Here is a 24952-nt window from a genome sequence, read left to right on the forward strand (position 1 = left end):
CATTGCAAAAAAAATCTAACAAAGTGTATCACTGATGTCTCCTGGGTTACGGCACAGAATAATAGACACTTAAAAGTTGATTGACTGACTTATGGCCGATTTAAAGGGAAAGAACGAAAGAAAATACATTATTTAACGTCGTAAACATCACAATCTCAGAACAATAGAAACAAACATAAGACATACATGACGCTATATAGGGAATCAACATAATGCCATGGCAAGCCGTGGCACTGATTTTAAAGGATCTTATTTAAAACAATCGAGTGATAGCACTCGCCAACAACTCATGAAAAGCAATCAAAATATGAAAAGGAAAAATTACTGTCATTGAGTACAAATGGCAAATTGACAGTTCGAAATTATAACGCCCAAGCGGAAAAATGCCAATTTTAAGTATCAACAATATCGTCAGAAATGGAATCGCGTGTTTCATGATAAAATGGGCGTTGGATGAAGTTTTTAAAGTGGCTGATTTTTTTATCGGTAGGAATAAGATTACTCGTCAATGGAAAAAAATATCGTAATCAAATAGTTTTTATTCCCGCCAAAATGACTAGTCGCCTGAATATCGGTTTATCTTGGTCCTCACGAACGAGAAAAAAAACAGAGTCAATGTAAATTGTTTCATTCGACATATCTTCCGCGTGTTCGAGTTTCCTATGTAGTAATTGAGTAAGTAGAAAATGTACCTTTAAGCTGGTTCATGCCCCGATTTTTGAACGATCATAGACAGTTTTATGATATGATCAATTTTTTGGTCCTTCCGGGGCCCGCGACGGAGGGCAGACGTGCCGGCCAAGCAGGATCCGGCATTCCGTGCCCGACGACTGCGGCATTGTTCAGACTTCGAACACAGGTAACATCCACATCTATAAGGAGTATGTTCATTTGTACGTTCCAAAGCAGTCTGTAGTTTTCGCGAACCCGCGATATACGCAGGGGAAATCCCGGCCAATGCCTAATATAATAATTGCGAATGTAACTGCCTGTTTATCTGTTTGTCTGTCTTTACCTCTTCATGCTTAAACCGTTGAATGAGGGTTTTCCGACAGGCGAAATATCGCTAGATGGCGTTAGTATCGTGAGTTCCGTTTGACATTTGCGTCATGTTTGTGATTGGTTAAATAACAAAATGAGCCAATCGCAAGCAAGACTGAAACGTCAAACGGACGTCTGTCGGAAAACAATACTTGACTTAGATGGAATTTGGCATGGCCTGGGACGACACGGGTGGTCGTTCTACGGCTGATATGATGATGATGATAAAGTTTGAGAGTTCAAAGAGGTCATAGTTGCCGCAGGGCGACGATAAATGATTGGCCTCATCTGAACTTAACATCAGGTGACATAAGGATCAATCACATCAGTTATATGTAAAAAAAAGAATTCTTTGCAGAACCTTTTAGCTTTCGAAACTGATATGGAACTTACGTAATTTTTAATCCGCGGCGTAAAAAGAGGAGTGCGTTTGTTTGGGGCGTTTTGGCTCCCAAATAGATGAACTAATTTTGGCACGGTTTTTTTAATCAAAAGCTAGTTTAATTTAGATCGTTCTTAACAAAGTTTCACTTGAGTCGGTGCAGCTGTTTTTGATATTTGGATTTTGGCATAACAATGTCTTCGGCTTTCAACTTTTCTTACTTGCTTAAGTTATTCCAATTTAGTACGTTAGCTTGTATATCATTATGGTCTACTTTACGTATTGCAAGAATATTGTGTCGCTTGCTTGCAGGCGGTTCCAGCAATGACGTCAGAAAAGCTTGCAGTCTCGATTCCGACGAAGCATATTGTAGGTAGGTATTTAAATATTCATCGACGTTCTTAAATTCACCCGAGCCGCAAGCGAGGGTTGATAGTTAAGTCGAGAGTAATATTAGTTTAGGAATAACTTATACACTCTGATTCTAATTTCGATTGCGAGGAAATTAAACAGCGACAATGGTAACAAATGTATATTTACTTCATATATAACTTTTATTTTTCATGTATTGCTAATTCTACTAATAATACCTGTATATAATTAGCTGAATTTTGTTAATTTATCAATTTAAAACAAATATCATTATAAAACTAAAACATTAACAGGTAAGTATGTGGAAACATTGAAATTCAGAATTAATGTTGATATTGTTATGTGCTTATGCAAAAAGATGTAATAGCAAACACATTATCACAATATCTTTTTTTCTACTTACAGGTGTCCAGATCGAAGGGATATGAAACCAAAGAATAATTCGTTAAATAGAGCAGAATCAGGTATTTTTTTTGTACTTAGCTATTTTTCATTAGAATGGGTCCAGCCGGTTTTTATTTATTAAACTTTTAATGACAATATTGGGAGTTTTTCAACTTTTTTTATTTATTATTATTAGGGTCAATCCACTTTTTAATGTAGCTTGTTTCCATGGTAACGTCTTCTGAGTTACTTATTAAAAGTATGATTTTATGGGGTACAAATCCACTAAAAGTTAGAAGTTGTGACAGTTTTAAGGCAATGCCTTTATGGCTCATCTTCTCAGCATGCTGTATGCATGCGAACATTTTTCTAACAAAGTGTATCACTCGTGTCTCTTGAGTTACGGAAATAGCACTACAACCAATCAACTATTTAGCGTTATTCCCGTAACCCAGGAGACATTAGTGATACACTAAATAAGTCTAATAACCCATTAATTTTAACAAAAATTTTAATTTTTCAGCAGACGTAGACAAATTGGAGCCCTCGGGGCCAGAGCTGGTCAAGTTCATCAAGGAGACCTTGAACAAGAATGCAAGGGACAGGATGACACTACTCAAGATAGAAAAGGAGCTACATGCGCTGGTCACTGACACGGGGTGAGTTCTGTTTTAGGGTACCGTAATTAAAAAGAAAAAAAAACCGGCCAAGTGCGAGTCGGTCTCTTAGACTCTGGCCTATCCACTAAAAATCCACCGGTATTTCCTCTCGCCTGAAACCTGAAATGAATGAAATCGTTTATTGCATGACCAAAGGTATTTAAATAAGATATTTCTGTTTCATGGTGTACAATATTTAAAATTATATGTAGGTAGATGTGTTACAAAACAACATAAAACTAAATTAATTAAAATACATTAGATACAGTCAAAAAATAAAAAATAAAGTCAATGTAGGGGTATGTATGTATGTAAACTCTTTAATTTACAATATAAAGGAAACAAAACACAATTGACAAACTTTGAGATACTTGTACTAAGGCGGACTTATCCCTTTAAGGGATCTCTACCAGTCAACCTATGGTTAGAAGAGTGAGTTAGAGTCAAAAATAGTGGAAGCTACTATACAGTCTTCTTAAATCAGCGGTTCTTAACCTTTTAGTTAGGAGGGACCATTTGACAAATTTTCTGTCTTGCCATGGACCACCAACTGTTTAAGGTATATACGGTTAGACGATTTTGTAAAATTAATTATTCTTTTGATACTATTTAGTACGTTGTTGACCTTAAAGTTTTACATACTGTTTTAGTTATATTAAGTATCAGTATAACGGTGTAAAATTGATTTACATTAACGGTTGCTACTGCTACTGATGAAGCGTCGTTTTGGCAATTCGTTGTTTGATGCTTCGCGGACCACGTCGAGTTCTTCCAGGGAACCACAGTGGTCCGCGGACCGCCGGTTAAGAACCACTGTCTTAAATCAAACTCACCAAAAAACAATTACTCACTTGATTAGCTAGTTAATATTCCAGATATTCTTTAACTGTTTAAAAACAGTAAGCTTTGAACACTTGTCCATGCAAAACCTTTTTTCATCACACTTGCTCGTAAACAGTGTCGTACATAAAGGCTACCTTGATTGCAACTTGCAACCCCCAAATAAAACCCTCGACCTTAATGTGCTTGTCATGAAACCCGTGGTCGGTAAATGAGTCATTGGTTCCGTATAATTTTCATGCATGAAGCCCAAGGTCGGTAAATTTGAGTTTGTTAATGCATGGTGTGCTACACGCACGACATGCCAGCTGCGGAGGGGGAGGGGGAGGGCGGCGGGGAGCTGGCGCTGCCAAGAGCGCAATCAGCGGTATCGGCAATTTTTGACAAAATATTAGTTTTTCTTTTACAAATATACAATTTTACTCGCAAATGTGATGAAAAACATTGTATGTCGCACGGGCGGTACTAGAATTACGAACATCGACTCATTAAAACCCTCAGTCTTCGATTTCGGGCTTCTAATAGAATCTCGTTCGTAATTCCTCACTTACCGCCTTTAAGACACGATGTACTAAATTCTTCGTGAAGACTGTTCAGCTTTATTGACATGTTATAAGGATGGAATATCAGTTTTTTTTCCTAACCTAACCTAATCTAACGTATTCTAAGTAACCAATGCATGAGTTGAATTGAGTTGTTCTGAAATATTGTCAGTGTCAGGTGCTAGGACGAAGATAACGTTAGGGCAAACAAGTTTAAGCGATACGGCTCTTGTTTTAAAGTGCATTTCTCCGTTTGCCGGCAGGCGGTGCATCGTGAAGTTCCCGGTGATGACGTCGTACGGGCGCATGCTGGTGCACCGCGCGGCCGCGCTGTTCCAGCTGACGCATCACCTCGACCAGGCCACCAAGAACTCGGTCACCGTCAGCAAGAGCGGTCAGTTCAGGACCCTGACCTGACTGTATACAGGGTGTCCGCGACCACAGCGGTTTTTTTAACCCGCGACGCAAAAAGAGGGGTGTTTAAGTTTGACCGCTATGTGTGTCTGTGGCACCGTAGCTCTTAAACGGGCGGACGGATTTGAATGCGGTTTTTTTATTTGAAATCACGTTTTCTAGCGATGGTTCTCAGACATGTTTCATCAAAATCGGTTCGGCCGTTTTTGAGGTATTGAACTTTGAGAGGACAAAGGTGGCTTTCCAAGTTTTTGTTGGTTAGGTTATAGTTTAAATAATCATAATAATAAAATTAGATATTTTTATTATATATTATAATAAGAAAAAACGATGCCACCTGTAATTTTGGTTGTTAGTTTTTTTTTTTACATAAAACACCGTGATTGACCCCTATCTGATCATGTTAAGTGCAGATGAGGCCAAAGGTGTATCTCACGGGTTCAGTAACAGCCTATTCGCTCTAGCCTTGAAGAGCCCTAGATTGTATTTATCCGGTAAAACAGACGACGAAAGCGAATTCAATTTTTGAATCAGTTACATTCCTCTTAACAAAGGTTATGAGCCAAGAAACGCATCATTTACCTATCCTCTCTCCGTAGACCTGTTTACACCAGAGCGGTGAGCGTGGATAGGTAAATAAATAAATAAATATCATGGGACACTTGACACCAATTGACCTAGTCCCAAACTAAGCAAAGCTTGTACTATGGATACTAGACAACGAATAAACATACTTATACAGGGTGGAAAGCTGAGATGGTGCAGCAATACTGGGTTAAGACACTAACTTTACAGTTAAAATGTTCAGTTTTTAGTTGTCTACATACTGTTTAATTTTCTTTAAGCATAAAGGATTCAATTATAAAAAAAACATGCGAAGTTTCACTTTGCAAATTAGTACCTACGAACTGCAATGGAAAAGTTTTCTTTGATTTGTGGTGTTTCTAGTACTCTAACCTTAGTTGGTCTCAAAGAGTGTTTTAATCCTTGATAGAAATGGGACCGATTGGCATAAAATAAAAGTCAAATCTGAGATTTTCTCCGCTCACTGTACGTTTTATCAAAAATCTGTGAATGTCGATTTCATCACTCAAAAGTTAGTAAAGGTCTCCTAAGAGCATTTTCGCGTAGCAGCAAGCATCTAGTAGCTGCCCTTGCTGCCCATCTCAGCTTTCCACCCTGTAAGATAAAATACATACATTAACATCCAATAGCCGAGAACAAACATTCGTATTATTCATACAAATATTTGGCCGGGAATAGAACCCGGAACATCAAGCTTCGTAGTCTCTAACCACTTGGCCATCCGGTCGTCAAATATAAAATGTGTGTATTTGTTGTCCCAGGGACTTGTGGCGGGAGGATCCCGTGCACCAGTTTCAAGCAGTGGTGCACGGTCAACTTCCCGCCGAGCCCCGTGCGGCATCAGGACAGCGTCACGCAAGTAAGTCCTGTCATCATATCATCCAGAGGATACCAAAGCTGTAAACGTATTACACTAAATAATAGATGGTTGGCTCGACCGTTATTGTTATCTGTCCCGTTAGTAAGGGACAAAAGTAGTACAAAAAAAAAATTCAAAACAAATGTTTAGTTAAATTCAAATAGTCATTATAAGGCAAGGTTATATGTTTATTACATAGATGTTAAATCAGTATATGTTTTTATCAGTTCATCATGTCCTGTCTCGGAGAGACGTGCAACACAGTACAGTTTAATAGGAGAAAAATGTTGTGTCACATTATACTAACATGCTTATTAGAGGCGGATTATAGAAGGGGCTTAAAACTACCACAAAAATGCATGTTTGGCAAATTTTAATCCTATAAACATACGGTTTAAAGAGTGACTCAGGAGACCGTAACTATAGCAACGAGTACAAGGAGAAAGTTGATCGACCCAAATAAATAAATGAAAATCCATGCGCGAAATTACATTTAAAATTTACCCCGAGCTTAGCGGTCAAGGGAAACATCGTGAGGAAACCTGCACAAGCCTGCGAAGCAATTCAGTGGAGTGTGTGATGTTCCCACTCCGCACTGGGCCAGCGTGGAAACTGGTCCAAGCCCTCTCATTATGAGAGGACGCCTGTGCCCAGCAGTGGAACGTATATAGGCTGGGATCACAGATATAGATTACAATAGATAACGCAAATGCATCTACTTCGCGTGTACGAACCCCGACCAAACGTCGGGGTTGGCCCCATACAAAGACTGACCGCTAACTGACTAATGACTAGGAACTGAATCGAGTCCCACGGCGCGGATATCGGGGAATTTACATCGCTAATTCGCTCTTGAGACGTCACAGTAGATATAAAAAAGTGATACGGTTGGTTTTCATACAGATTGAGGTGTTTGCGTTATCTAGTGTAATCTATATCTGTGGCTGGGATGATAACTCTCCTCGCACAGCACCGCTCTGGTGGAAACAGCTGAGCGGAGCGAGGCGATGTAAATGAAGCATTTCTATTGGTTCATCAAAAACACATTCCTCGCAGCACATTCTAGCACATTTCTGGTTCAAACGCAGCCTAACAAAAGATTACTTCAAAAGTGATTGGTTTCATGAGATGAACGTTGAGATACTTTTTTTTTTATTCGACTGGATGGCAAACGAGCAAGTGGGTCTCCTGATGGTAAGAGATCACCGCCGCCCATAAACATCTGCATCTTCGACCGCGCGGCATTTTCAGCCGCGGAACCAGCTGCCCTCGACGTGTGACTCAGGTGTGATGCCGCAAAGGTACTTACGCACTTTGCATCACACAAGAGACACCGCCCTCTCTGCCAGCAATGTCAGCCCATCAGGCCTTTTAGATTACCTAAATATCGAAAATACAAACTGAAATATAAATGCACAGAAAAACCAGAAAAATAAGACCAGCGCTGGGAATCGAACCCAGGTCCTCGGCATTCCGTGCCGCGTGCTATACCGCTACACCACCGCTGTACAACGGTACAGACACGAATTTCTCCTATGCACCATGTCAGCCTGTTTGTTTCTTATTTAGTCACTTAAGCAGCTACACTAGCCAAGCTAAGCTAACTAAGCTAGCTAAGTTACGTAAATACTCCAGTTAGCGTTACAACCGTTGTTTCAGATCCATCCTCAAGCGTGACACCCATTCGCCTGATGATTCGGGTTCCAACTGCCGCGCCGTGGAGCGGAGCAAGTCGCTAGAACAGAGGGAGAAAGACTACGAGCGAGTGAGACGCAGGATATTCAGTGAGGTGAGTTTAAACATCTTAAGGAAACCGGCACCGGCACTAAACTGCGAAGCAATTCGATGGTGTGTGTATGAAGTTCCCAATCCGCACTGGGTCTGCGTGGGAACTGCGGCCCAAGCCCTCTCGTTTTGTGAGGAGGCCTGTGCCCAGCAGTGGGATGTATATTGGCTGGAACGATGGTGAAATTGATTACACATTAATATAGAGTTATCTATGGTTGAAATATACATATCGTCACTACTTTGAAAAAAGCTCGTATCTCAAAATTGATGCTTTTCTAATTGAACTTTACGAACATTATTTCAAAGGTCAATTTTGTTGACGTATTGATTTGAGATACGAGATTTTTTCAAAGTAGTGACGATATTTCATAGTTCTTTACCCTTTATTAGGATAAGTTCATCTTTGTAAATAGATTTCTCAATGGAAACAGTTATTTTTAATCTGATAAGTCAATCAACTTTTTAAATGTATGTTATTCTGTCCCGTGACCCAGGAGACATCAGTGATACACTTTGTAGAAAAATGCTTGCGATGTACACTATTAACATGCTTAGGATATGAGCTATGAAGGAATTACCTTAAAACTGTCACAAAACCTAACTTTTAATGGATTTTTTCTCCGTAAAATCATACTTTTAATAAGTGACGGAGACGTTACACGTTACGCTACACTAAAAAGTTGTTTGACCGTTTATGTACCATAAAGAGTTATTATGTTTATATTCTATCAAAACTTAGGTCAGTTTGTGTAAATAATTCTATCATTTTATGTTTACAGCAGGATAGCTGCTGTCAAGACGAGTCCCAATGGCCGTGGCTAAACGCTGGGCCGGTCAAGCTACTGACCCCCGATACTGGAAGGAATAAGTTGCTAAAAGTAAGCAGCTACACAGATTTTTATATGTATATGAAGTGAAAAAGTAAAAAGGACATAAGCTGTGAAGGAGCACTCGTTGTGCCAACATTTCGATGGCCGTTTTAACTTTTTAAAAAGTTTGCGAGTTGACAATAATGGAATTTGTATGCGACATTATTGTCGAGGTAGCGAGCTAGCAATCTTTTTTTAACTTTTTAATTTTTCGCTGACCATAAACTATTCAATGTGTGTTTGAGCTTACATAGTACGTGCACTTAATAATAGAAGTATGTACTATGTATGACTAGGATAATGTACATAGCTTTGATTTACATTGAATAAAAACTAGTTTTTTAATATGCACTTCGCCTTCTGATATGTAAGAAAGAAAAAATATTTACTAAACGTACCACCACCACCAAACACAAAGACAATAATATAAAAAAGTATTAAAAATATATATTATACAATACAATGACTCTTTATTGCACACCAATACATAGCAAGCAGTACAGAAAGCAGGTATATACACAGAGACTTTCTGAGGTAAGCAAAAGGCGGCCTTATCGCTTCAGAGCGATCTTCCAGGCAACCATTACAATGGAATGGATGAAGAAGTAAGGAATAAATTTTAGCAGGTGGTTTTAGGTATTTTTTTATTACATTAGTATGTAAAGAATGAAATTAAAATGAAAAGATTTATTCGGGACACACACATATAAATAATAGATACAGAATAAAAACATAATAATAATAAAGTGAAACAAAATGAAATGAGAATACAAAAAATACATAAAAATAATTAAAAAAAAATACTTATTTTTATGTGCCCGAAATGGTCCCGCCTCAGCATAAAATGCGGACTCCTTTGGTGGAGCCAGCGCTGGTCTTCCGGCGAGACCATAATGAGAGATGAAGAGAATATAATGTCAACTTTTACGGACATGTTTGAGAAAACGATATATGTATTGGTTGGTGTTGCAGGTACAGTCACTGGAGAGCAGCGGTCCGTGCCAGCAGTCGTGGCGCAGCCGCGGCGCGGTCTCCAAGAGCCACAGCTTCGGCGGATACGGCACCGGCGCCGACCCGCCGCCGCAGCGGCTGCTCAGCCGGCAAGGTAACGCGGCCCAGCCGTGGGACGTCCATGGCTCTATCGACTTTTTAGTGTAGCTTGTTGCCATGCTAACGTCTCCTGAGTCACCACAGTCAGTCAGTTCGGTCACTTAATTTGCAAGCGTAAACTATTCAATTTGTTAATTAGAATTGTAATTCCGGGATTTTACAAATTTCCCTGGAATTCCCAAAATTATAACGTGGTCTTCATTGAGTTGTGTAAGGAACAACTGTCCAAAATGTCAATAGACTCTCAACCAGCGGTTGAAATATCAAGATTTTATCACGTGTTATTTCCGAGTCCAGCTACCTGCATACCAAATTTCATGACTTTAAGCCCAGCGATTGTTATTTCGAGATTCTACTCTTATCCCTACCCCGTGGGAATGTCGGATAAAAAGTTCTATGTTTTTATCCAGGTTATGAACTAACTTTTTGCCAAATTTCATCCAATTCCGTCCAGCCGTTTCAGCGTGAAGAAGTAACAAACATACCCACTCACTCACTCACTAGTATAATTTTCGAATAACCAACAGTATAAATTACATAATGAATTTATTTTATAGTAACAATAAAGCCAATTATAGGATCTGAGATGTAGAAACAATTTTTAAGCAGCCTCATACTAATTTGTCTGTCTGTTGCAGGAGACCTGGCCTCGAGTAGCTGGCGGCTGTCGCCGTCCAGTTCTGGCTACAAAACTCTGAGCTTGAGGAGCACTGATTCAATCACGCCCTCGCCTACCGGTACGTTAATTTACCCTTAATAAGGTAGAGCCGATTTAGCGACCACTTGTATTGAATTGGAAACTCATCATCCCAGCCTATATACGTCCCACTGCTGGGCACAGGCCTCCTCTCAGAACAAGAGGGCTTGGGCCATAGTTCCCACGCGGGCCCAGTGCGGATTAGGAACTTCACACGCACCATTGAATCGCTTCGCAGGTTTGTGCAGGTTTCCTCACTATGTTTTTCCTTCACCGCAAAGCTCGTGGTAAATTTCAAATGTAATTCCGCACATGAGTTTCGAAAAACTCAGAGGTGCGAGCCGGGATTCGAACCCACGACCCTCTGCTTGAGAGGCGATAGGTAAAACTACTAGGCCACCAGCCACCACGGCTTCCACTAGGCCACCACGGAATTGGAAACTGAACCTTATTAATTACATGATACGTCACAATGTCCATTGTAATTATTGAAAATACGACTAGCTTTAAAAATATTCTTTTCACTTGTCATGCTCGTAAAGTTTCTGTATATGCTGTATCTAGGCGACATAAAATTACTTTTTATGATCTAGTGCATAAAATAAAATCTTCGTCTAAGACCAAGGTGTCAACAGCCACAAACAAAAAAGTTTCTACATATTTTTTTAATAATTTATATAAAACTAAAAATGAATCAAAATAAACCAATAAAATTAAAAAAAGGAATTAAATAATAATGCATAAAAAATAAAAGGTACATAGAAAGTGAATAATTATTTCCACTGTTGCTATTTAATTTCCTCGCAATCGAAGTGAAAAGCAGAGTGTAAAACTCGAGCATTAAACCCATTTTCCCCTCGACGTGGCTACATGAACGGCTCGGGTGGCTATATGAACGTCTTGGGTAAAATGGCTCGTTTTATGCTCTTGTTGTACAATCGACTATTGAAGATCGTTCTACTATATTTTTTTGGCAGGCGGCGCGAGCCCCGAGCCCGCGCCGGAGGGGGCAGTCGTGTGGGCGGTCACAGACCTGTCGTCGGTGCCGCCGGGAGCGCTGGTCATCCATCCACAGGTAGCATCCACATACCATCGGAAATATCTGGATCGACCAACTTTTCCTTGTAGCTCGTTGCCATGGTTACATCCCCTGGACAACTCTTTAAAACCACGATTATCTGCAACAACAAAACGTGCGTAATCTGATACGATTCTATTTCTAGGGCCGGTAGCACGTGTCGGATATTCTTGCACGCTCCGATGTGGCAGATATTAATGCAGACTATGACACATATGAGACTTAAGGGGCTCCTAGACGGGCCATATTTTCACTGCAATTTGTGGCCGGCAACTATTGGTGTCCCTCTCTTACTCACATGTTATATATTGCAGTGAAGATATGGCCCGCAGTGAAAATATGGCCCGTCTCTGCGGAGATGCTCGTCTTTGCGGAGCTCCTATTCTGCGCACCAAGGTGTCAATGTGAATTAATCACATTGAGATCCTATTTGTTTGTGATGTAAATGAACTACTAGTTAGTGTATAGGAAAGAGGTTTAATTTTGATTTTCAAACTTGATTCCTTAGAACAAATCTTTCCATGTCTTCTAGTTCAGAGTTACCCATACTGACCCTTTGAATTGGTCAATCGGTAGTTAATCTTTAGACCACACGTGGGCCGTTAAATTCAAATTCAAATCATTTATTCAGTAAATAGGCCGCAATGGGCACTTTAACACGTCATTTTTTAAACTACCAGCGCTTTCGGAAAGACCATCATTGCCAAGAAGAATGCGTTTTTCGACAGTTAAATAAAAAATATATAACTATATAATAATAATAATACAGGGATGTATGGGGTCCCTTAGTTACAAAACTAAACTATTATTAACTAAACTATTAAACTAACTATTATTTACGTTCAGTGGAAGTGTAGACTGCTTCCACCGTCATAAATTAAAAAATAATAATAATAAGTTAGTTTTACATTGCGCCCTTTGCTCGCAGACCGGTCGTCCGCTGACGAACGCAGACGGCAGTGTATATCACTTCGATCCCGCCAACCCGCCTGTCATTTACGACGCGAGCGCCTACTTACAAGATCAGAAGGTAAGTCGATAGCTAATTTTGATAAAAGTGCCATCTCTGCGAACGTATCGGAACTAAATGGAAACTCGTATATCATTATAGAGCTACGTCAGCTGCGTTCGGATGCCGTCGCGTTCGATCAGCTCCGTTCGGCCTCTGTCGCGTACCGTCGGATCCATTCCATTGTGCATTTCAGCTACTTACCGTTACTTAGCGCTACTTACCGCTTCCGTGGCGTGGCGTGCTCGAGGAGCCGGCGGCAGCAGATTCCGCCCGGTCCGCTCGGTGTGAATCGCACCTTATTAACTATTATTAACTAATTCCAAACGTGACAAATGCCAAACGGACCTCACGACACTAACGCCATCTAGCGATATTTTATAAGCTTTTATTTAGTTTCACCTGTCCCGTTGTCTGTCTGTAATCAAATCTTGCAAGTTAAATTTTACCAACTTCCAGTAGTCAGACTGACTTGAAATTTGGAATACTTATGTAAATGGCGTGACAATACGATAATCTAGTTGTAAAATCCTGGTAGTCCAGCCAGGATCGTCTCCGCAGGACGGAACTCTTCAACGGCTAATAGCATCGACTTGAAATTTGGTATGCAAATGTAGTTTGGGTGACAATGCAAGTACAGTCAACAAAAAGTACAGTCAGCAAATAAAGCTTGTATTAAAAATGTTTTTTTTATGGTTAGGTTATTATCTATTAGAAAGCTCTCAGTGGGAAGGTATACTTTCTTAAATAGGTAAAAATCTTGAAGTTATGTTTTTTTTCCTTCTTCTTCATACATAACCATCGCCTGTCACGTAATCTTACATAACCAGCATTGGTAGGAAAGGAACCAAGTATCAGTGGAGAGGTCAGTCGTTAGTCAGTGTAAAATAAATTAAAAAAAAAAAACAAATCCGTGCAAACAGTCCTTTAATCAAGTCACAAACAAACCATTATAATTTAATTTTCGTATTTATCTCATTAGTAAAATTACTTATTGTTCTTAGGAGGATGTATCCCGGAACATAAGACAAATAATCACACACACACACACACACCCACAGCGATCACGGACACCCACATGCATATACTCAGGCGCATGCACAAATACGCAACACAGCGCCCACCACATTTTTTATTTATATGGTTGTTGCGTTTGTTGAGGTATTTAGTTAATGGGTCATCATCATCATCATCATCCCAGCCTATATACGTCCCACTGCTGAGCACAGGCCTCCTCTCAGAACAAGAGGGCTTGGGCCATAGTTGCCACGCGGGCCCAGTGCGGATTGGGAACTTCACACGCACCATTGAATTGCTTCGCAGGTTTGTGCAGGTTTCCTCACGATGTTTTCCTTCACCGCAAAGCTCGTGGTAAATTTCAAATGTAATTCCGCACATGAATTTGGAAAAACTCAGAGATGCGAGCCGGGGTTTGAACCTACGACCCTCTGTTTGAGAGGCGATAGGTCAAACCACTAGGCCACCACGGCTTATGGCTTACTTAATGGGTATTTATGTTTAATTTTATATTTACTTACACAGCGTACATAATTTTTCGGGTAGCGACCGTCCCTCTTCTAGGGACCAATCTGAAAACCAGCGCTGGGCATGCCTAGCATACGCTGAGATTGGGACCCATTGCCTAACCTAGCAGTAAAATTTTAAAATCTAGGGAACATTCTTAGTGTTTTTAGTTTTTAATTATTCGTTTTTTTATATTAGATTTACTTTTTATTCAAAAATTTTATTGTATGTTTTTTTTGTGAGTTGTACTGAGCTAGGTTTTTTTGGCAATAAAGATTATTTTACTTGTACAAAATATTATATAATTTCATGTTACTCACCTTCAATTCACGGCATATAATGAACGTTAGATGTACATAACAACCATGTACATATATTATGTCATATAAAATGGATCCTTAATATCAATTCACATAATTTGCCGGATATTTTGTGATAGCCGTGGTCGCCTAGTGGTTTGTGAATGACCTCTCAAGCAGAGGATCGTGGGTTCAAACCCCGTTTCGCACCTGTGAATTTTTCGAGATTCATGTGCGCAATTACATTTGAAATTTACCACGAGCTTTACGGTGAAGGAAAACATCGTGAGGATACCTGCACACAACGGCGAAGAAATTTAATGGTGTATGTGAAGTTCCCAATCCGCACTGGACCCGCGTAGGAACTACGGCCCAGCAGTGGGACGTGTATAGACGGGGACGATGATAATGAAAGTACATTCAGCTGTTATTCTTAGTGGTATTTTTTTATTTATAAAGTACGCAAAGACTCACGAGGTTATATTATTTATAATTTATAAATGAAAATGAACAATATATATGTTATTTATTTATGCTGGGTGAACAATTACTTTGCTCACCCGCGACCTCAATTAGTAATTGCTTCATTTATTGATATGGTCCTCCGCAAAGCAACACCTATAAATTAGCTATATTGTAAGTAATTCATACCATTTTGAATAGTCTTTTGTTCTTGCAACATGGTTTACTATCAAGCTTAAACAAGTTTGTTTATATAACGAGACACTTAATATGCCGATAGTGTAATCAGATACACTAATTAACGCGCTGTTATCAATAAAGGTCGTGTAAACGGGATTGGTCAATATTTGACAAAGTTGACTTGTGTTTACAAATGTACAGTCGAGGGAACTGTATGGCGTACCAGGAAGGGACCTTTTCATAATCAATTTCGCTATGATTTCTTTGCAGGCGCGGTCCGAAGGGGAGGGTCAAATTGAAAAATCTTCAAAAAAATACAAAATAAAACCAGACGGACCAGAGATGTCCGTGGATGTGATGAGGAATGTGTTTGTCATGAACCAATAGAAACACTTCATTTCCCTATCCTCGCTGCGCTCAGCTGTTTCTAATAGAGATGCGCTTAGCGACGACAGGTAAATGAAGCGTTTCTTTTGGTTCATGAAAAACAGATTCCTCGCACATCAAAAAACCATAATTCAACCCTTTCTGGACCTTCGTGGACTGACAGGTTTGAGGCAGTGAGGTCGACCGCCTATTAGCCTCATGATTCTGTCATTCGGACAGGACTTAAAGTGGCCAAAGTTGTCCCTAGTAGCCAGAACGTTATCAGCGCATTCGTATTTGCCGTCAATATAAAAAAGCATCGTTTTGCCCGGGCAGTTGTCCCAAATGGGTTCGTCTTGCCGCTTGTATCTGCCCGAGTTTGAGCCCTCTGTGGCCCATTTTTGCCCATATTCGTTCCATTTTTGCCCATACTGGTTAAATGTTTGCCCATACTCGTTCCATTTTTGTCCGACTTTGTCCCAGTTCCATGCCACGTCGGTGTTGGTGTCCGCCTGCCTTTTGTTTCTATCTGCACTAACTTTTGAACCCTCGTCCCCTTTTAGTTCAGGTTCATACGTTTCAGTTAGCTCCCTTTTACGTCTACCTGCTATAGCATTACTCAATTGCTGGCCTATAGCGGCCCATTTCTGCTGCTGCTGTTGACCATATTCATTCCATTTCTGTCCGTATTCCGTCCACTGTTTTCCGACTGCGTCCCATTTTTTTTGTTGCTGCTGACTGTATTTGTCCCATTTCTGCTGCTGTTCCTGACCATATTCATTCCATTTTTGTCCGTAAGCCGTCCACTGCTTTCCGACTGCGTCCCATTTCTTCTGTTGTTGCTGACTGTATTCGTCCCATTTTCGTTGTTGTTGTTGACTGTATGCGTTCCATTTTTGTGTATAATCTTTCCATTGTTGTCCCACTGCGTCCCATTTTGATCCGATATCATTGCTTTTATCAGTATCCCTTTTATTTCTGCCATTCTTCAACTGTTGACCGTATTCGTTCCATTTTTGTCCATAATCTTTCCACTGTTGTCCCACTGCGTCCCATTTTGATGTTATATCGTTGTTTTTATCTGCGTCCCTTTTATTTCTCCCATTCTTCCACTGTTGACCGTATTCGTTCCATTTTTGTCCATAATCTTTCCACTGTTGTTCCACTGCGTCCCATTTTGATGTTATATCGTTGTTTTTATCTGCGTCCCTTTTATTTCTCCCATTCTTCCACTGCTGACCATATTCGTTCCATTTTTGTCCATAATCTTTCCACTGTTGTCCCAATGCGTCCCATTTTGATGCGACATCGTTATTATTATCTGTGTCTCTTTTATTTCTCCCATTCTTCCACTGCTGACCATATTCGTTCCATTTTTGTCCATAATCTTTCCACTGTTGTCCCAATGCGTCCCATTTTGATGCGACATCGTTATTATTATCTGTGTCTCTTTTACTTCTCCCATTCTTCCACTGCTGACCATATTCGTTCCATTTTTGGCCATAATCTTTCCACTGTTGTCCGACTGCGTCCCATTTTGATGCAATATCGTTGTTTTTATCTGTGTCCCGTTTGTTTCTGCCTTCAGATCTCGAACGCTCCGCATCCTTTCTATATTCAGCCCATTGTTGCCCATACTCAGCCCATTTCTGACCATAATCCTTCCACTGTTGTCCATATTCATTCCACTTTTGTCCGGTACCTTTCCCCTCTAGCTTTGAACTTTTATCATTTGAAATTATATCTCTTTTCTCCCCTACCAAGTCCATCTTTTCATTGACCAGATCGAACTTCTCTTCTGTAAGTTCCTGTGGCGTTTTTGTTCTAGATTTTTCTACAGCCATTGATTCTTCTGCGTCTTGTATGACAGTATGGGTCTTGGTTTGGTCGCTGGCCGCCAACGTTATTGCCGCAAAGCAGACGACCAATAGAACGTTGGAAAACATCTGTAATGAGATAGCTGTCATTAGTTTAATGATAATCAAGTACTTATGATAGGTGATAATGTGAGCTATGCGCTCTGTCCAAAAATATGATCGGGACCCGGCAAATGAGCGTTTTCAATGAACTAAAAGTATTTCCTTGCTCACCCGCGACCTTACGATAGCTAAGCTTATCAGGAGCTCAACAGGAGCTCATCTTCAGAGTGACACAACCGTACCCCATGCTACCAGTTGTTAGACTAAACTGACTGAGCGTTTTCATTTTACGTATAACTGGGTTAATCAACTTTTTCAACTTAAAAAAAAACTGTTATAATATGAGAGAGAGAGAGAGAGAGAGAGAGACATATTTATTTACACATATTCGATACACATAAAAATACATTAGATGGAAAAAAAAAACATCGATTAGTATAAAGTGGACCCCACTCAGCATAATGTTACGGCAAGCCGCAACGCTGTTAATGTGCTTAGGAGATAGTACACAAAATAATGAGCTTGTAACTACGTCAAAAGTGAACACTCGATTAATTGTAGCCACAGAAAACATAAAGAAACTCATGGTTGTAAAGAGTTGTCCAAGGGACGTAACCATGGCAACCACGTAACCAGTGCAAAGATATCTACACGACCAAAGTTACAAAAATATGTCACAAGGCCCTAATGTTAAGTGCATAAAGTCGTGTATACATGTTTTTGCAACTTTGGCCGGGTCGATATCTTTGCACCTGACTGTACAAGATGGATGGTAAAGTAAATATTTAGTACGTAAAATACATTGAAAAAACCGAACGTGTATCGATACACTGGCCGACATGTGTCATTATTCCTCGAAACATGTCGAGCTAAACTCGATTTAAGACGTGAGTTATCCGTTACAATATAATTTTTTTAAACGTTTCATTATTATAGCAAGGAAAGAAGACAAACTGTAAATTTATCTAATTATTCTGTTAAACAAGCAACTATACTTGAAAGGTTTAGGTACTTAATTAACTATTAGTTAGTTAATTTAAATATTTAACTAAATATTTAAGTATATAGTTATTAACTAAATGTTAACAAAACAACATAAATTGGTGTCCTCAATATTGAAATTTCCCCATTAAATGATATCTAAACATTTACATTTCTGTATTGAAATACATTAGTCTATACTATTTGTTCTAAGATGATTCAAATGTACATGGTGATTATGTAACTTTGTAAGGCGGTAACTAATTGTTTATTTTGCCAACAGATGCTTGAAAAAATGAAATCACATTAACACTGCTGATTGTTCGAATATTTTAAGTCAAAATTGCTAACAAATTGTTAAGTTACTGCGTAGCGTAGGCACTGTGTTATATTCACTTACTTTCTTTAATGCACGCCCTTACAATGTTGTTTCAATATAGGCCGCAATTGCTAGAGGTGAGGGTTATCGGTAAAAATAAAAGGTAAAATAAACGAATTTATCATTAATTTGCAAGATTGTTCGTCAGAGTGGGAAAGTGTCACTTCAAGTGTTGAATAAATTAGATTTTTAGATTCAAATAAGACTCAGTTCGACAGCGTAACGTTTAAACCAACAAAAATAATGCTATTGCCACTTTTAGCACTAGGTACATGCAAAAGTATCGATAGTTTGCGTAACAGTAGGAGGGACTCTAGTTCCGTCAGTTTGGCATCTGTCATTTGAATCACTGTTAGAACAAATAGAATATAGTTTGTACTACAATGATACTTGTAGATAAGTAAAATATTTATAATCCTTGAATGTGCCTAATGTGGCAGCTGCAGTTTGTTTACATTTAGTTAATTACCTAAACCTTTCATGTATAGTGAGTTTCTCTTCATTACTATTATTATAATTTCCTGTGAGTCATCAAGCATCTCTTGCTGATTAGTCGCCGACTATTCACCGACTAAAAATGTACCCGGATATGATAAGATCATTTTATTTGCATAAACAAAAGTAAAACTTTACAATGCATGCCCTATCTTGTTTTAATAACACTTGTACAAATCCTGCTAATATTATAAATGCGAATTAACGTAATTAGGCCTTAAAACACTCGTGTCATAAGCGGCAATTACACTGAGTCGTTCGCCGCATGCTGCATGCGGCGAACGCAAAAGTGTAAAGAAGGTAGGCCGCATTCGACGAGCGACAGCTGCTACCGCCTTAGTATGGCCACCGCAGTAGACGGACAGACTAATGATTCCAAAGGAAGACCAGCGCCGTTCGCAAGACCGGCAGATTGCTGATTTGGGACCATTTCGTGACATGCATACGTAACAATTTTTATTTTATTTTTATTATGGTTGCTGTTTTTTTTTTGGAAAATAGGGCGCTGTCCATTAGAGGACAATATTGCCAGTGTCTAGTAGGTATTGCCGTTGTACGGTAAAAATTCTAGAAAACGAAATATGAAATGTAATGGTGGATGAACGATGACAGCGCGAATTCTATTTCTGTTTTTATTATTATTATTCTTATCCATGTCACTTCATGTCATGTAATGTCACGAATAAATGTTTTCTTTCTTTCTTTCTCTTTCTTACTGTAATGTAATGTAAAGATATCTCTTGTCCGGGTGAGCGGTTAGTTCCAATGGAGTGCCGAAATAAGTTTCTCGATGAGGGCTACGGCATAGATGTCGCTAGCGTCACTGCTTAAGTGACTAAGTAAGAAACAAACAAGCTGAGATATGAGGTGCATAGGGAAATTCGTGTCGGTACCGTTGACCATCAGTGGTGTAGCGGTATAGCACGCGGTACGGATTACCGAGGACCTGGGTTCGATTCCCAGTGATGGTCTTATTTTTCTGTTTTTTCTGTGCATCTATATTTCAGTTTGTATTTTCAATTAATGTAAAGACGACGTTCGTTCGCCGAAGTAGTTTGAAACCATTGCCGCTATATTAATAAAATCACACTCGTGTATTAAGGACCCTTATTACGTTACAGTTGCATAAACAACTCGTATTAAAGGAACTTCGCGGTGTGATCTAACTACAGTGACTCATATTACATTTCCAAAACAACGCGCAATGTTTCATTTACATTATTGTTTTCGTTATTGTTATCTGTTCTGATCTGTAGGTATGTTTTCAAATAGTTCTGATACCATATCTTGACTTGTTTGGTATTAGGTAAGTAACAGTTTAGAGTCTGTCTTTATTTTATATTTATTACATACATACATTACATATCTCAGGTTGCTTATTTCTACTATGCTAATTAATACTTGTTACTTTGTATGCATAGGAAAAATTCATGTCTAGATCCTTTCCAGCAGTGGTGTAGGGTTATAGCACGCAGCACGGATTGCTGAGAACGTTTTACAACTTATGACAAATAACTAATTATCTAAACTAATGCATTAAATAATTTATTTTTTATTACTATAGCTAATAGATTGGTTAATGATAATGATTTTACTATTCAATTATACAATTTTTTTTCACAAACTTAAATAGCTTACGAACTTATTGAAGTAGGTATACATAATATATTAGTATTGTTAATAGATATAATATAATTTGATTTTACAGTCAGAAAAATCAATTAGAAAAGTTGACAAACCCGCGGACATTGTCGTTTCAAAGTTTAATGTCTTAAAAACCGTTGAACCGATTTTTATCAAACAAAGCTAAGAACCACCGCAACGAAACTTGCTTTCACGTTAAAGAACCGCATCGAAATCGGTCCTTGCGTTTGAGAGCTACGATGCCACAGACAGACAGGCATTGGTGTCAAACTCATAACGCCCCTATTTTGATACTCGCTTAACTTAAATCGAGTTTAGCTCGACATATTTTGAGAGTTGCTCCTAAAAAGAAGGGCTACGATTAGCCCTAAACATAACCTTATAACTGTTTACTCTTAGCTGCCGTCGTCATTATACTCCAAATTTTATAACAATATTAGTGTAAATCGAATTCTCTAAAATTGCATCGTGGTCTTTATTGACATTGAAACATAACTGAGCTACTTCTCCCCCGGCGCAAAAAGAGGGGTGTTATAAGTTTGACCGCTATGTGTCTGTGTGTGTGTCTTGTCTGTCTGTCTGTGGCACCGTAGCTCTTAAACGGGCGGATCGATTTTAATGCGGTTTTTTTGTTGGACGTTTTTTGGTCAGAGAATAAAGGCTTTATTTATTTTATTTAAACAAAACAACCTCAATTGGTGTCTTAAATATTGAAATTCCCCCATTAAACTATCTAAACATTTACATTTTTGTATTGAATTACACTAGTCTAGTTTGTATTGCAATGATAGATAAGTAAAATGTTTAAAATCCTTGAATGTACCAAATCTGGCAGCTTAAGTTTGTTTACATTTAGTTAAATTCCTATCCAAACCAAGTATAGGTTAAGTTCAATATTTTGACCGTCGATAGGTATCGATATTTAATTTTTCGATAATCATATACGTGCCCAGAATCGAACTTTGAATTGAAAGCAAAGATAGCCTGTAGGTTTATATAAACGACAGTGCCAAATTTTATGACTCTAAGGGGCTGTTTCACCATCCATTGATTAGTGTTAACTGGCGGTTAGGTGTGATGCCGTCTCTATTTGTTTTGTTCGAATAGACGGAGACGGCATCACATTTAACCGTCGTTAACGCTAATCAATGGATGGTGAAACAGCCCCTAAATCCAGCGGTTGCGATTTCAAGACTTTATCCCGACCCGGGAATATCGGAATTAAAAGTAGCTAATATTTTATTCCAAATGTAGCTATATAGCTATATACATACTTACCATTTTTTTTTTCATAATCCGGCCTAGCGTTTTAGTGTAAAGGAGTACACACACATATTTGCAAACTTTCGCATTTATAATAAAATACAAATATTATTTATTGCACACCACAAAGCAGTACAAAAATTTTAATTCTATTATTTTTTATTTTGAATATTAATAGGATAAACTTACTTTTAGAGCGACGATGTTAAAGCATCACTTATTTAGTTATCACAATTTATTTGACACACGACCGCGCACAGTGATCAACAAGCGACTAATGAGTGAGCAAGCGCAGTGCAGTTCTTAATAACAGCACGATTGTTATGTTTGTATGGTTGTGAAGCATTAGGCAGCGGTCCTAGCGCCGGCGAGCTTGGAAGCAATCAAACAAGCTCCCCCTCTGCTGTTAAATCGAAACACTTAAAATTTCATCGTAACTAAATCATCATCATCATCATCATCCCAGCCTATACACGTCCCACTGCTGGGCACAGGCCTCCTCTCAGAACAAGAGGGCTTGGGCCATCGTTCCCACGCGGGCCCAGTGCGGATTGGGAACTTCGCACGCACCATTGAATCGCTGTGCAGGTTTGTGCAGGTTTCCTCACGATGTTTTCCTTCACCGCAAAGCTCGTGCAAAGCAAACTAAATTATAAACTAAAATTTCAACATAAAACATCGATTTGGAAACAAAATAAGGTTTGCGGTTTAATGTTAAATTTAAAAGTAAGGCCATTTTTTTTTCTTTATTGGGAAACAAACAGCGTAAATATAACTATAAAACAGTAATGAAATGATAGATTTGTTGTGAAAGAATAAGTATCTTAATGCAATTTTAAAGACAAATTGTGATCCATCTTGTAATCTGTTATTAGTGTTATTACGTAGGTATTTAAATATATCAAAGGGTGACACACACAAAATATTCCCTACTATTTGATTTTAATAATGCGCATCTAGTGAGGTAAACGCTAAATAACCCTCCTTCTTCGCAGTCGGGTAAAAAGAAAGATGAATCATGTCTTGTATGTGTACGTGGTCTCATTTAGGGTTGTAGAAAAATACTAGGTAACGAAAAAAGGTCATCTCTTTCTAATAAAGTAATTCTGGTTTAAAAGTAAATAATCAGTACATTAACAAACATTATAATAGTTAATTATGCACTTTTTGGAAACCCATTAGGGGTTTATGTATGTACATAATAGCAGGCTCGTTACAGCGGTTCAGTACATGAAGATTACTTAAGTAAACTAATAGTCGTTTATGTGACTAATATATAATGCCTAATTATGTACAGTCGCATACATATTTTTATCTACATGCATATCATAATTTTTCTATCACAATATGTTCAGATATAACTGCATTTTCGAGTAAGTGGTTCTTGTTTGTAGGCATAAAACCTCAGTTGAACTCAGTCATATCAATCGGCGACATTTATATATTTTTTAAATTCATAAACAATCTAGACTTGAGTCGATTTTGATTCTCAAATCGATTGTAATATTCGATTGTAATCGATTCAAAAAAAATAGGTACGGAATAATAATTTTATTATTAAATGAAATTACAATTCGACTAGTTCGATATTGTAACCAAACATGATTTTTGTTTTTTTAAGGTGTTCGAAATTTAAATGTAATTATTATTATTATTTTTATTGGACTGGATGGCAAACGAGCAAGTGGGTCTCCTGATGGTAAGAGATCCCCACCGCCCATAACCATCTGCAACACCAGGGGTTTTGCTGATGCGTTGCCAACCTAGAGGCCTAAGATGGGATACCTCAAGTGCCAGTAATTTCACCGGCTCTTACTCTCCACGCCGAAACACAACAGTGCAAGCACTGCTGCTTCACGGCAGGATTACCGAGCAAGATGGTGGTAGCAATCCGGGCGGACCTTGCACAAGGTCCTACCACCAGCAAAAAAAGTGTTTCTTACCCGGCACTATAATGTAAACAAAGATGCAACCACAGATAGAAGTTTCTTAATGTTAACCATTGAAAAAAAAATCTTTACATAACTATAGGTAAGGTAGGTACTTTGTTGTCGCTCTCTAGGTAGAATGTTTGTTTTTTTACATTTTATATAATAGTGGTGGCAGTGTTTATAACTTCGCTTAATAATTCCTTTGGGAGGGTGTTTTTAGGGTTCCGGAGCCAAAATGGCAAAAACGGAACCCTTATAGTTTCGCCATGTCTATCTGTCTGTCTGTCTGTCTATCTGTCTGTCCGTCCGTCCGTCCGCGGCTTTGCTCAGGGATTATCAATGCTGGAAAGCTGTAATTTTGCAAGAATATGTATGTACTCGTAAACTATGCCGACAAAATGGTACAATTCAAAATTCAAAAAATAATTTTTTTAGGGTACCTCCCATAGACGTAAAGTGGGGGTTTTTTTTTTTTCTCATCCACCCTTGTAGTGTGGTGTATCGTTGGATAGGTCTTTTAAAATTTCATTAGGGGGTTGCTAAAACGATTTTTCGATTCAGTAATTTGTTTGCAAAATATTCAACTTTAAAGTGCAAATTTTCATTAAAATCGAGCGTCCCCCTCCCCTCTAAAATCTAAACCGGTGGGTGGAAAAAATTGAAAAAATTCAGAATGGTAGTAAGTATATCAAACTTTCAAGAAAAACTATAACGGTTAAGTTTGCTTGAGAATTATTAGTAGTATAAAAGTATTAGCAGTCTAAGTTATAAAATATACCTAAACTTGGAAGATTCCGTGTAAAATACGAAATCCTTAGAAAAATATTACTTATTTTTTTCGTAATGGCTACGGAACCCTGTTTTGGGCGTGTCCGACACG

The 24952-nt window shown here is 38.7% G+C and overlaps 2 protein-coding genes across 3 annotated transcripts in view; one reads left to right on the forward strand and one right to left on the reverse strand.

Annotated features, from left to right (window-relative positions):
• Positions 1-1738: 1738 nt before the first annotated feature.
• LOC141443212 (uncharacterized) overlaps positions 1739-24952 on the forward strand; it is a 65970-nt gene continuing 42756 nt past the window's right edge. The window contains exons 1-11 of the mRNA XM_074108422.1: positions 1739-1796; positions 2201-2259; positions 2703-2838; positions 4484-4614; positions 5981-6078; positions 7718-7867; positions 8646-8744; positions 9708-9840; positions 10484-10582; positions 11520-11617; positions 12549-12650. Coding sequence (XP_073964523.1) covers positions 2220-2259; positions 2703-2838; positions 4484-4614; positions 5981-6078; positions 7718-7867; positions 8646-8744; positions 9708-9840; positions 10484-10582; positions 11520-11617; positions 12549-12650 — 1086 coding nt within the window. The 5' untranslated portion in view covers positions 1739-1796; positions 2201-2219. The remainder of the gene's footprint in view (positions 1797-2200; positions 2260-2702; positions 2839-4483; positions 4615-5980; positions 6079-7717; positions 7868-8645; positions 8745-9707; positions 9841-10483; positions 10583-11519; positions 11618-12548; positions 12651-24952) is intronic.
• Positions 13540-22439, reverse strand: LOC141443557 (uncharacterized). 2 transcript variants are annotated; one of them, XR_012453055.1, is made up of 3 exons: positions 22331-22439; positions 14307-17406; positions 13540-14276 (listed from the first exon to the last, which is right to left on the reverse strand). XR_012453055.1 is itself a non-coding variant. In XM_074108862.1 (2 exons), the coding sequence occupies exon 2, from the start codon at positions 17404-17406 to the stop codon at positions 15613-15615; it is 1794 nt and encodes a 597-aa protein (XP_073964963.1). In that variant the 5' UTR covers positions 22331-22439; the 3' UTR covers positions 13540-15612. The 2 variants fall into 2 exon arrangements, 1 of the variants encoding a protein (XP_073964963.1); XM_074108862.1 differs by having other exon boundaries at positions 13540-17406.

This window comes from Choristoneura fumiferana, chromosome 27 (assembly GCF_025370935.1).
Source record: "Choristoneura fumiferana chromosome 27, NRCan_CFum_1, whole genome shotgun sequence".
Classification (NCBI taxonomy): domain Eukaryota; kingdom Metazoa; phylum Arthropoda; class Insecta; order Lepidoptera; family Tortricidae; genus Choristoneura; species Choristoneura fumiferana.